The sequence below is a fragment of the Procambarus clarkii genome, chromosome 31 (genome assembly GCF_040958095.1).
Source record: "Procambarus clarkii isolate CNS0578487 chromosome 31, FALCON_Pclarkii_2.0, whole genome shotgun sequence".
Lineage (NCBI taxonomy): Eukaryota > Metazoa > Arthropoda > Malacostraca > Decapoda > Cambaridae > Procambarus > Procambarus clarkii.
Window position 1 is genome coordinate 29,224,251 of NC_091180.1, and position 14,187 is coordinate 29,238,437.

General features: G+C 42.5%; 1 protein-coding gene across 1 annotated transcript; it reads left to right on the forward strand.

Moving 5' to 3' along the window:
- Nucleotides 1-4,596: 4,596 nt before the first annotated feature.
- Nucleotides 4,597-12,899, forward strand: LOC123758792 (glutathione S-transferase Mu 4). Its single transcript, XM_045743483.2, has 5 exons — nt 4,597-4,751; nt 10,228-10,365; nt 11,567-11,746; nt 11,956-12,051; nt 12,511-12,899. Exons 1-5 carry the CDS (start codon nt 4,716-4,718, stop codon nt 12,709-12,711), a joined length of 651 nt encoding a protein of 216 aa, XP_045599439.1. The 5' UTR covers nt 4,597-4,715; the 3' UTR covers nt 12,712-12,899.
- Nucleotides 12,900-14,187: the final 1,288 nt, after the last annotated feature.

Below are 14,187 nucleotides of genomic sequence, written 5' to 3' on the forward strand. Positions count from 1 at the left end.
CTCCACCTACCCTTATCCTTCTCTACCTTCTGGTACTCTACTATTTACTTCAACTAGTGCATTTCAGCGAGTGTATTCTAGCATTTGTGGGTCTATTATACACTGGCCTTAAGCCTACATACAACTGGTCCTCCATGATGGCTACTACTGTCACTGTTACCTGCACCTGCTGTTAGTTCACCAGTGTGTTTGAACAGCCAAGAGACAGCACAATATGCACATGGAGGAAAACAGGAAGATAAAATAATACGCAATAAATGGTTAAGTTCAATCAAAATACCAACGGTCTTTACCGGCAGCCCGTCCTCCTAAGTTGTCAAAACAGATAACAAAAAAGGATAACTAAAACGCGCGAACCTAACATAACCTAACCTAACCTTCGACCCAGGCGTGGAACATGTGAAAACTCCCAAACGACCCACAAAAATACTTACAAACGCCCAACAGAAAAGCGGGAAAAGCCCAACAAAAAAGTGCCAGAAATTAATTCAGTTTTAATCCTGTTTTAATGAGGCTCAAACCATAATAGTAGTAATAATAATAATAGTAATAATAATAATAATAATAATAATAATAGTTTGTTTAGCTAAAAGTAGCGCAACCACTTGGGGCTGGACGTTAGAGCGACACTCCCTTTATGCAGGTCGGCGTTCAATTCCAGACCGTCCAAGTAGTTGGACACCATTCCTTTCCCTCCGTCCCATCCCAAATCCTTATCCTGACTCCTTCCAAGTGCTATATAGTCGTAATGGCTTGGTGCTTTCCCCTGATAACTTCCTCCTTAGCTAAAAGTACATACAAAGTGAGTTACAATGAGAATGTTGGACTGCAAGACAGGGCTAGTATATATTACGCATAAAGCCACGAACCAGCGTTCAGGGCGCAGCCGTGTGTGTGGCGCAGGTCGCCTACAATCTGCATATCATCATGACATCTTGGTCCATGTTTACGTCCCTTACAGCAGCCCCGCCAACCTTGAACATCTCGATGTTTCAGGTATTGAGGTATTAACTTCCATTAATCATGAAGAAGGGAATTAGTATGATTGGCAAGTAGGGATGACCGTTGGTGAATATGTTAAACTATGTAACTACCTCATCAAAGCTGTAACTTGGTTTGCAAACGGCTTTTCCACCACCACTATCAGGATAGGTATGGGGTCCACCACCCCTCACAGGTTGAGTATGGTGCCCACCCCCCACTCACAGGATGGGTATGGGGCCCACCCCCTACTCACAGGATGGGTATGGGGCCTACATCTAAAGCTTCTGCGTGATAACAAAAACAACATTGTGTCAGTTGCACTGTTAGAACACATACGAAATGGAACCAGCGAGTCTAAATGGATTCAAAGAACAGTCACTCATATTAAAATGATGAGACTGCACGATGTATATACAGATGAAAGAGTACAGCACTTCCTTCCACCCTGGCAGATAGTACCTTTTGACATCCTGACCCCTGCATACCCCACCAAGAAACTAATCACAAACAACCCTCATGCTCAGTTTGCTGCTAAATTAAGCACCATATAACACATTCACAATATACAAGCTGAAAACAACATTGCACAGACCATATACACTGACGGATCACTCAATACAGCTACAGGGAGGGCAGGAAGTGCTGTTATTGCTCATCAGCCCGATGGTAGCACAATTCAAACGAATATCCGACTTAGTAACTGGGCGTCCACAATGCAAGCCGAGTTGATAGCAATACTGGTAGTACTTGAAATTATTGACAACACTGAAGTAGACAGCTTAATTATTTCTGACTCCCTTTCCTCACTACGAGCAGTTTGCATAAACAGTTTGCAATCAAGTAATAACGTGCTTGTCTTGGAAGCTAGACGTAGATATATAAGAATACTTAGCAAGAGGGTAAATATAAAAATGTTGTGGATTCCTTCTCACATTGGCCTGCAGGAACATGACAAAGTTGACGCCCTTGCTAAGGCTGCAGTAAATAAAGACAGTATTGAACGGAATCTGGAGTTATCAAATAGGTCCCTTAAAAGTGTCATTAGACGAGAACTCCTGGATGAATTTGAAAAAAGTAGAACAGTGCAAACTGGAACTAGCAGGTCCATTGTTCATCACAATGAAATGTGTGAAGTAAAACATGTGTATGGGGCAAGTAACAAAGTCAGTAGACTAACAGATGTTGTCACAGCTCGTATAAGACTTGGCTACAAGTATCTCTGGCAGTTCGGCTTGTATAGGGATCTAGATGAAGTAAAGTGTAAAGTGTGTGGACAAAGACAGGGACACACACTCGAACACTATATCTTGGATTGTAGTAAAATTGAGCCATTTAGAGATAAATCTAAGCTCACTCTGTATGATATGGCAACCTATCTTATTACCATGGATAAATTACCTGAAATCCTTGCACTGCATCCACATTTCGCTTCCAGTAGATGAACGACATATGAGATTCAGAAACAAGTGGAGTATTGTGAGGACTAATAATAAACAGAAGCTCTCCTATGACTCTGTAATATCCCCCATTGGTCAAACTATTGTGTATTAGCGATAAGACCTACCATTAATGTATGATGACATTATTAGATTATGTAATAATCTAAAAAAAAAAAAAAAAAAAAAAAAAAAGAGGTCTGATAAAGATCTCTTGTGCCCTCTGTAATGCTTTTGCGCTACCGCTCACAGGATGAGTATGGGGTGCACAATAAACTAGCCGCCTTCGGCGGCAACAATCATCAAAACCTACCACCACTCACAGGATGGGTATGGGGCCCACCACCACTCACAGGATGGGTATGGGGCCCACCACCACTCACAGGATGGGTATGGGGCCCACCACCACTCACAGGATGGGTATGGGGCCCACCACCACTCACAGGATGGGTATGGGGCCCACCACCACTCACAGGATGGGTATGGGGCCCACCACCACTCACAGGATGGGTATGGGGCCCACCACCACTCACAGGATGGGTATGGGGCCCACCACCACTCACAGGATGGGTATGGGGCCCACCACCACTCACAGGATGGGTATGGGGCCCACCACCACTCACAGGATGGGTATGGGGCCCACCACCACTCACAGGATGGGTATGGGGCCCACCACCACTCACAGGATGGGTATGGGGCCCACCACCACTCACAGGATGGGTATGGGGCCCACCACCACTCACAGGATGGGTATGGGGCCCACCCGCACCCCCCACATAATGGGTATGGGGCCCACCACCACTCACAGGATGGGTATGGGGCCCACCACCACTCACAGGTTGGGCATGGGGCCCACCACTACTCACAGGTTGGGTATGGGGCCCACCACTACTCACAGGTTGGGTATGGGGCCCACCACCACTCACAGGATGGGTACGGGTCCACCACCACTCACAGGTTGGGTATGGGACCCACCATCACTCACAAGATGGGTATGGGGCCCACTACCACTCACGAGATGGGTATGGGTCCACCACCACTCACAAGATGGGTATGGGGCCCACCACCACTCACAAGATGGGTATGGGGCCCACCACCACTCACAGGTTGGGCATGGGCCCACCACCACTCACAAGATGGGTATGGGGCCCACCACCACTCACAAGATGGGTATGGGACCTACCACCACTCACAAGATGGGTTTGGGGCCTACCACCACTCACAAGATGGGTATGGGGCCCACCACCACTCACGAGATGGGTATGGGACCCACCACCACTCACAAGATGGGTATGGGGCCCACCACCACTCACGAGATGGGTTTGGGGCCCACCACCACTCGCAAGATGGGTATGGGACCCACCACCACTCACAGGATGGGTATGGGGCCCACCACCATTCACAGGATGGGTATGGGGCCCACCACCACTCACAGGATGGGTATGGGGCCCACCCACACCCCCCACATAATGGGTATGGGGCCCACCACCACTCACAGGATGGGTTTGGGGCCCACCACCACTCACAGGATGGGTATGGGGCCCACCACCACTCACAGGTTGGGCATGGGGCCCACCACTACTCACAGGTTGGGTATGGGGCCCACCACTACTCACAGGTTGGGTATGGGGCCCACCACCACTCACAGGATGGGTATGGGTCCACCACCACTCACAGGTTGGGTATGGGACCCACCACCACTCACAAGATGGGTATGGGGCCCACTACCACTTACGAGATGGGTATGGGTCCACCACCACTCACAAGATGGGTATGGGGCCCACCACCACTTACAGGGTTGGGCATGGGCCCACCACCACTCACAAGATGGGTATGGGGCCTACCACCACTCACAAGATGGGTATGGGGCCTACCACCACTCACAAGATGGGTATGGGGCCCACCACCACTCACGAGATGGGTATGGGGACCCACCACCACTCACGAGATGGGTATGGGACCCACCACCACTCACGAGATGGGTATGGGTCCACCACCACTCACAAGATGGGTATGGGGCCCACCACCACTCACAAGATGGGTATGGGGCCCACCACCACTCACAAGATGGGTATGGGGCCCACCACCACTCACGAGATGGGTATGGGGCCCACCACCACTCACGAGATGGGTATGGGGCCCACCACCACTCACAGGACGGTTATGGGGGATGCATATAATATATAAACTAAACTGAAGGTTGCCAGAAAGTGCCACAAGGGATGGTGGTTGTGCAGGGCACCACCGCCCACCGCCAGTACCACCGCCACTCCTACACGAACAACACCCACCATCATGGCACCAGTCCTTGGCTACTGGGCCCTCCGCGGGGTAAGATATTATGCTTGATTCAGTCGAGTGCGTGATATGTTTGTATGCGGTAATTATAGACGACTAGCCCTGTACTTTAGGCACTAATTAATGGTATGGTAATTCCCTTGCCAACAGCAAGCAGGTCGACCCACTCCGCGTGCTAATTATATAAACTGGAAGACAGCCTAATAGCCTACACAATATTATTTTTAGTGCAGCCTACTAGACTAGCCTCATGCCATGTATGACTACCCTGTGAGATGGTGATAATAGGTAAAGACAGATAGTTCTTGACCCTAACACGGGAGCCTATCACACAAATTTAAGCGGAAACACATTGCTGTGTAACTGTCTTGATCCAAAACACAATTAAACCTGAAGCCATTCCTTAATGATGTGTTAACACACAAAATTGTACGGATTCTCTGTCTTTATTTACATTTAGTTATTTTAGTACAATTGAGTTACTTTTATTTTATATTAGATAGGCAATCCGGCGGTACCCGAGTCTCTGTCTGTCTGTCTGTCTGTCTGTCTGTCTGTCTGTCTGTCTGTCTGTCTGTCTGTCTGTCTGTCTGTCTGTCTGTCTGTCTGTCTGTCTGTCTGTCTCTCTCTCTCTCTCTCTCTCTCTCTCTCTCTCTCTCTCTCTCTCTCTCTCTCTCTCTCTCTCTCCCTCCCATTCTTTCTCCCTTCGTCCCTTCGTCCATCTCGTTCTCTCTCCCAGTGGGCAAAAGATGCTCGAGTTGATTCAACGTCGATAACAGCCATAAGATCTATTTTCAAGGCACTGTAGATAATCAAAGCTATATTTCATATTTCTTAGGAGTCAATGAGATTCAGAATAGGAGCCGATTCTTCTTGAAGCGGGCATGAAGGTCAACCCCAAACATGCTATGACATAAGAACATAAGAATGAAGGTCACTGCAGAAGGCCTATTGACCCATATGAGGCAGTTCCTATTTATATCCACCCAATCTCATTCATATATATGTCTAACCTACGCTTGAAACAATTGAGGGATCCTACTTCTATTATGTTACGCGGTAATTAGTTCCGCAAATCAACAACCCTGTTACCGAACCAGTATTTACCCAGGTCGCCATACAATCCCCAATCACCATGCGAAGTTCTGTGAGATTAGCCCCAAGCGTCTGTCCAATCTCGGACAGACAGACATTCTTCCTTATAGATATAGAAGTGTGGATTAGGCTATTTGTTTCAGTCATATTGTTGCGAGTTATTCTCTGCATTTCTATGATAATAGCCAATTAAAAGCTTTTGTATCATTAAAACATATTTTTGTTTAGACTTGTATTATATCATATGCTCAACTTTGTGATACAACGTCTGAATGTATCAGCTGTATAATCTGTCATGTATCATTTGTAATATTTACCTGAAAATATATTTGTAGTGCCAACTGTGTCTAGTACTTGCATTAGTTAAGCTTAGTTTTATTTTTCTGTTGTGTGAAACACTGCATCCTCGCGTTACCAATACCTCGCTTTGTTTATCTTGAATTGTTTAGTGTTAATGGCAACAAATTGAAGCACAAACTGGCTAAACATGTATTGCAGCTGCTGTGTAAACTGTTTCTACACTGACATGTATCACAGCTGCTGTGTAAACTGTTTCTACACTGACATGTATCACAGCTGCTGTGTAAACTGTTTCTACACTGACATGTATCACAGCTGCTGTGTAAACTGTTTATACACTGACATGCATCACAGCTGCTGTATAAACTGTTCCTACACTGTCATGTATCACAGCTGCTGTGTATACTGTTTCTACACTGACATGTATCACAGCTGCTGTATAAACTGTTTATACACTGACATGTATCACAGCTGCTGTGTAAACTTTTCTACATGGAGTCGTAATTAACACTGACGAATCTCCGTAAATATTGCATACAATTCTTACCAATCACGTGATAAAGTGAAATAAAAATTGTTCAGAAAATACTGTACAACCTCTGCAGTGAGGAGCTAGAATTATCACGGTTAGCCTAAACTAAGCTCAAGGTCGACCCCGCACTCAAGCATTTGTGCATATAACGCTTGCAACTGCCATGTTGCTCTTTAGTCAAGGATGCCAGGCTAGTTGCCACATGTGGTGTAATTTAATAGATAAACTTTCATCTAGGTGCAATGATTGCGCTACGTTGTATGCAAGAATATTTTTGTTTTCATTATAATAAGATAGATAAATTGTTAGACTTTTCTGATGAGTTTAGCTAGAAATATCTTATAATTTTTATTAATTCTGTTGGGACAGGGAGCCTGTGTATCGTTTTAAACGATATATATATATATATATATATATATATATATATATATATATATATATATATATATATATATATATATATATATATATATATATATATATATGTCGTACCTAGTAGCCAGAATGCACTTCTCAGCCTACTATGCAAGGCCCGATTTGCCTAATAAGCCAAGTTTTCCTGAATTAATATATTTTCTCTAATTTTTTTCTTATGAAATGATAAAGGTACCCATTTCATTATGTATGAGGTCAATTTTTTTTATTTGAGTTAAAATTAACGTAGATATATGACCGAACCTAACCAACCCTACCTAACCTAAGCTATCTTTATAGGTTAGGTTAGGTTAGGTAGCCGAAAAAGTTAGGTTAGGTTAAGTTAGGTAGGTTAGGTAGTCGAAAAACAATTAATTCATGAAAACTTGGCTTATTAGGCAAATCGAGCCTTGCATAGTAGGCTGAGAAGTGCATTCTGGCAACTAGGTACGACATATATATATATATATATATATATATATATATATATATATATATATATATATATATATATATATATATATATACACGTTAGTTTTATATGGAGGTCCTCCCTGACCCTCCCCCAGATGCAGACTCACAACAGTTCACTAACTTCTGGGTAGTTACTTCTAGGGGAACAGTGGCATTAGGTAATTGGAAACGTCCTCAACCATTTCTGTCCCGATTGGAATTCGAGCCCGGAATTCCCGATTATGAATCGTGAACGAAGCCAACTGTGCTACGGAGAGCAAAACATACTTTTATAAGAGAGCTGAACTGTGGAAGTCATAACAACACCGGCCTGTGGGGGGCTGTGAAGGCCGCCCTGTGGCTGCTGCCTTGTCTGGTGTCAAGTGTTGCCATGCGTCAAGTTACTATGCCAGACACATTCACCCGGCAAGTGTTGCCAGGCGCCAGTCACTGGTCCACACACATTCATCCGTCAAGTGCGAGGATGGACACCCAAGATACTTCTTGAGCATTTCCTCCACTCACAGTTAACCTTACCAAGATCAGTATTTTGTGGGTGCGATAGTCCACATCCAGACAAGTTTAGACAGTGACTTAAATAAATTTACTTCCGACCATTGCTTGTCGCCTTCTTTCTCGCGCCCTCTTTATAAAGTTAATAATGCAAGCCCGGACCACTGTCCCGGACACATGTATTCGTAATCTTGCAACACTGCAACCAGAATCTCGTGTAACCAGACATAATATAATTATATTAGGTTATAGACGTTCTTAGAGTATGTTTGGAGTTGTCTAAAGAAGTTGAAGAGTGAGAGGAACTGCCTTCATGATGAACGAGTCCATAATGGTACACATAATTATGAGGACAACTGGTGAACACTGAGCAGACAAGTGCTGGAGCACCAAGGACACCAGACGGAGCTCCGGGGACCTTGGGCAGTCATGCCAACCTCAACATTAGGCGACGCCGCCTACTAACATTCTTGTCGAGTTCATATATTGCATTCCTGGAGAGTGTAGACTTACTGGTGTCCTAAACTGGTTAAATTAAAATGCTTGTGCAGTGAAGGTACTGTACAATACCTGGAAATTGTTTTGTGAGAGGGAATGGCTGAGACAGTGGTCAGTATATATATCATAGTACTGAGTTTTGTCTTGATTTTTGCAAATGAGGCGCATCCTTGTCCCTATAGGAGGTATACTCAGAAGCAATGGTCCTGTCACTTTACTGACTACTACAGTTTTAACATTTTAGTGATTGATGATTGATGAAGATTAAGCCATCCAAAAGGTGGCACGGGCATGAATAGCCCGTAAATGGTAGATTTTTTTTTGTATCCCAACATTTTAGTAATTGCTGCATGGTTAATATTAGTGTAACTGTTCATAATTCTTGCAGAGGTTAAGGTATTATGCTTGGACTGACTGTAAAACAGATTTGTTTGATTAATCTTCCATTTGTAAGGTAGTTTTTCTCACTTAACTCATTTAGTAACTAATATTAAATATTAGATAATTATGTATTTATTTACACGAGTACAAAAATCATCCCTACGGGCTCGTAGAAACTAATGGTGCTGTACTTGACTGTTCAGCATAGCAGCACCAGCTTGGCTGCCTCTGTGTTGCCCCGGACATGTTACATAACACTGGCCGGCTATACTAGGCTTTGTACACTGCCCTTATTGGGCTTAGGGTGTGTCTTTTGGACTGCTGTATATGACATATCGGATATATCCTTAATATTTTGTTATTCTGGCATTGTTCTGAATTGTGCACATTTGTAGTATTGTACTGATAATGAAGATATCTGCATATCGGGGTATAAGTGAAATGTTTTTACCGATTCATATTAAATGTGAACATTAAATTCGCTGCACTTGAACTACACTTCAAATGTTTTCAAGATTATTTATTATCATGAGCCATGAACCAGGCCATTGTTTGAGGATTTCAAAGGCAACGCCAGACTCCACGTATGTACTGATATGATATGAATTCTGTTACAAAACATTTTTTACGATAAAAGACACTTCAGATTAGATATCATGCTTCATTCACATCTATATACCTCTACCCGCCTTCACGGTTACTAGGACTAACCGACAATTTTTTGTTTGCATTTATCTAAAGAATAAATACAGAGTATTTATACTAAATACAGTATAGTACAGTATGTACTATACTGTACATTCAGTATGTATTATACGTACTATACTGTACACTGTACATACACTTTATACTGTACAGTATAGTACAGTATAAATACAGCATGTAATACAGTATAGTATTAATAAATATAGAGTAAGAATAAATAGAAAACTAGACTTTGTTGGAAGGAGCAAGCAGAGAAAATACTTTTAATATTTCATAAACACCAATGTCCAATCTTAATACTGAACCGACAGACATATGTTTATAAAAATATATAATTTAAGTGCCAAATTTACGTCATCAGGCTGCAGGTGGCTTATCATAGTGTTAAAGTATTAGTGTCAATATAACTAATATCCATAAATTGATAAATACAGCTCTTACTCTAATAATTACAGTAATCATAAGAAAGTATAATATATGCTGCTTGTTTGATCAGGGTTGAAGATGGTATGCTGACCGTTGACCTGTACAACAATACTGTCAATGCTCACACCTTAGGGCTTAGGTCATGGTTGATTTGCAATATATAATGTAAATTATTGGGTGTACCTGTTGCAGCTGGCGCAGCCCATCCGGCTGGCGCTGGAGTATACTGGAGAGGCTTACGAGGAGAAGCTCTACAACTTCGGCTCACCGGATCACGACAGGTCTGAATGGCTAGACGAAAAGTTCAAATTAGGACTCGATCTTCCCAACGTGAGTATTGAATTTACTTTTGCACGATACGATACGTTTGTGTTAATTAAATTTCTGATTTGTGTTCATGTGTTACTTAAGAGATTACTGTGAAAGAAAGATTATATATATATTATATATATATATATATATATATATATATATATATATATATATATATATATATATAATATAATTATTTAGGGGTACCACCACTGGTTTAATTAAAGGGACCCACATCCTCGAAGAAGAAAATAAATAGTGTTCAGAGAAGACCTTGTGGATTCTCACTATATATATTATATATATATTATATATATATATATATATATATATATATATATATATATATACACGTTATAATTAGGCGTGTTAAACATTATTGTATAAACACTCTTCTTTGTAATATTTAACGTGTGTTAGGTACTGGGAAGGTGAACAACCCTTCCAGCCTCGGGTGCTGCCGTGGCAGGAAGCTCCGAGGCTCTGGGATCTAGTAGTTGGAGGATGCTGGCAAACACATTTGTATCCACTGTCTTGTATAATTCATAAGACTGATCAACCATCATTTGTACATGAACAGAAGCAGTGTTTGTGCGTCAGTGACACACTAGACCCAGCTCACTAGCATAATCAGAACTCTCGTCTGACAATCAAATACATTTCCGGTCTTTCCTTTAACTTTACTTCTCAGGTCAACAGTACTCTTACTACCCTTGCAAGATGCAGGTAAAGACTTAATATTCTAAGTTATGTCAAAAGTTCTGGGGTCTCTTGTTCTTTTGATCTGGAATTCATGCTTTGTATTTTACCTCAAAATTTATATCTTAATTTCACACCCCTTCTCTTGCTCTTCGATCTCTGTCTCTCTCTCTGTCTCTCTTTCCATTTTGTACGGTGTCTATTCTTTTACAGTGCTACATACCCTTTTGACCTGAGCACCTTATGGTTCTTATATCTATTGCAACTCAGTTCTCGTCTTCTCTCCCAGTTCTATTTATGAAAATAGTGTCACAAATTAAAACAAAAAATACAATTTAAAAAAAAAATATATATAATACATACCAATCATAATACATACCAATACATAACAATCTATAGCTACTTGGCGTTCAGTCATTAGTTATCAAAATACATAAGTAAGGAAGGTTAGTAAACTAGGTTAATCCATCTCAGGATAGAGAGAGAGAGAATACTAAACACCCAACACACTTTCTTGTAGCTGCCATACTACATTGACGGAGATGTGAAGATCACTCAGAGCAACGCCATCCTCCGCTACATCGGCCGCAAGCACGACCTGTGCGGCAAGACAGAGCAGGAGAGGATTCGGGTCGACGTGCTGGAGAACCAGGCTATGGATTACCGTATGGCATATTATCAACTCGCCTACGGCAATTACGTAGGTCCAATACACTCATGCCGTGCGTAATGAGTAGATACTATTGTGGAAAGATCTTGGTAGTACCGCTGATGCGTTTTACAAATTTACGAGTTGTTGAAATAAGTCATGCTTATAGCAGTCGTTCCCTGGGTACGACTATAGTTCCCAGGGAAGATACTGGCGGTTAGTCATTGTTTAGTGCCACTGAGAAGGTTATCGTCCCACAGAACACACACAAGGAGCAGTACCTGAAGGACCTGGCAACTAAATTGAAGACACTTTCTGACCTCCTGGGCGACCAAAAATGGTTCGTGGGAGACCAGGTATGTTATTAGTGATGCAAGTCTGTAATACATGCAGCTCGCATTTGCGTTTACCTTTGTCATTTGAATGTTGATTATGGGAACTTGCCATGATTCATTACTTACTTTGCTATAGACTTATGTCAGCAGGCTATACAGTATTTAACATTTATAAATTATAGAGCATAGTATTGTATTAGTGCTAAATATATCATACATATTTCCATGAATAGACTAATGCTTGAATGAACTGCTTACTTTTATTCTAGTTGTTACTGTTATATGACAGTGTAGGTCAGGTCAGTGGGAAGTCGGGCTACGCCATTTATAAGCAGTTTAAGGCTTACTAATACAACTTAGAATGCTCTAGAACGGAACGAACCTTGATAAAAAAATTTATACGCGAGTTTGTTCTGCGTTAATTTGCCACCGATTCACTCAAAATCTTTATAATCTATAAGATGGCAAATTTTCCAACAGATCACCATCTCAGATTTTGTACTGTACGAGTTGCTGGACGTCCACCTCCAGCTGCACGATGTCTGCCTCGCCGACGCCAAGAACCTTCAGCAGTTTATGAAACGTTTTGAAGCCCTTCCGGCCATCAAGACTTACATGGCGTCTCCCAGGTTCATGAAGGCGCCCCTCAATGGGCCCCAAGCCTTAGTGGGCAACAAGTAAATCATTTGGTTTGTGGAAGACTTATGTCAGCAGGTTAATTGTACTGTTAAAAAAAACTTAACGCTGAGCAGTGTGAGGTAGCCCAATATTTCCAGCAGCCTTTCATATCTAAACCTAATTTGAACAGCCAAGTTTGTAGAATTTTGTTTTATTTGTGCTGAATTTTAAATAAAACTAAAATCAAAATTTCTCATAGTTTTACAATATTAATTTATAAAACCATGTTTGATTCACCAACTTTACAAGATGTGCGCGGAGCTAAGAGTCTAACAGCTGAAATTAAAGAAAAATTTCTTCCTTTCATAAACCGGTTGAAACAACCCAAACCGGTTGGTTTGTAGCAGATGAGCATCACACTGCGCACAGTTCGCATTTATTATTGTTCTACGGCTGGCACGCCTAGTTATGGCCCACTGACAAATCTGTAGTAGACGTAAAATTAATGTCGGCAATTTCTGGCTTTATTCAAGGAAACGTTGAATTTAGTTTTAAGGTTGGATTTATATAATTTCCTAGATTTCAACCATTATTACAAGTAAGTAATTATCAAAAGAAGGCGCTCAGCTGGGGAGACTAAGTAGCATCATCAGTGTCGCTGGATATTCGAAAGGCGCTAAATATCACTGGGTCATTATGAGAAACAAAAGGCGAGCGATATCAAAGGTATCAGACTCGCCAAGGATGTTATCGAGAGACATTAGGAAAGCAAGACATACTATCGTCCTGAAAATCGGGACATTCTTGCTTGCACAAGGAGACACGACTGTAGTGGGACAATGTAGAGAGCGGTGTACACCCCAGAGCCCCCAACAGGACCACGCTTCTCAGCCCAGCCAGCCCGGTGTTCAGCTCCATGTATGTCGTGCAGCTGGGTCAAGCCCGGTTCTGTCTCTGCAACTGCAAGTGCTTCCTCTACATGTTGTTGCTATAGATTCAGCTACTCGGAACAAGTTCCAAGTATCTTCTTGAGTATCTTGAGATGATTTCGGGTTTTTTTTTTTTTAAGTGTCCCCGCGGTCCAGTCCTCGACCAGGCCTCCACCCCCAGGAAGCAGCCCGTGACAGCTGACTAACACCCAGGTACCTATTTTACTGCTAGGTAACAGGGGCACAGGGTGAAAGAAACTCTGCCCATTGTTTCTCGCCGGCGCCTGGGATCGAACCCGGGACCACAGGATCACAAGTCCAGTGTGCTGTCCGCTCGGCCGACCGGCTCCCCCTACGGGCTATGGTGAGCAGTAGCACGGGCTATGATGAGCCCGTAACTTACCTGGCACAGGAGCGGTGCTTTTTTTTTTTTGTTCCTCTACAGGACGACCCTTCAGCTATACCCACTTCCACGCTTGCTCTATCGGCACCTTGACCTGCACTTGATTCAATTAAGTAAAGAGCAGTTCCATTAAATGTCCCATTATAACAAGCTTTAAGGCACCAACAAGTATATAGCATCTAATTAAACTTATATAGAAAGTATTGA

What these genes read in the sequence shown, in the direction of transcription:
- LOC123758792 (XM_045743483.2), top strand. Translation starts at nt 4,716, where the DNA reads ATGGCACCAGTCCTTGGCTACTGGGCCCTCCGCGGG. An exon ending in GCTACTGGGCCCTCCGCGGG is followed by an intron (nt 4,752 to 10,227) that starts GTAAGATATTAT and finishes TACCTGTTGCAG; the next exon opens with CTGGCGCAGCCCATCCGGCT. An exon ending in AACTCGCCTACGGCAATTAC is followed by an intron (nt 11,747 to 11,955) that starts GTAGGTCCAATA and finishes ATCGTCCCACAG; the next exon opens with AACACACACAAGGAGCAGTA.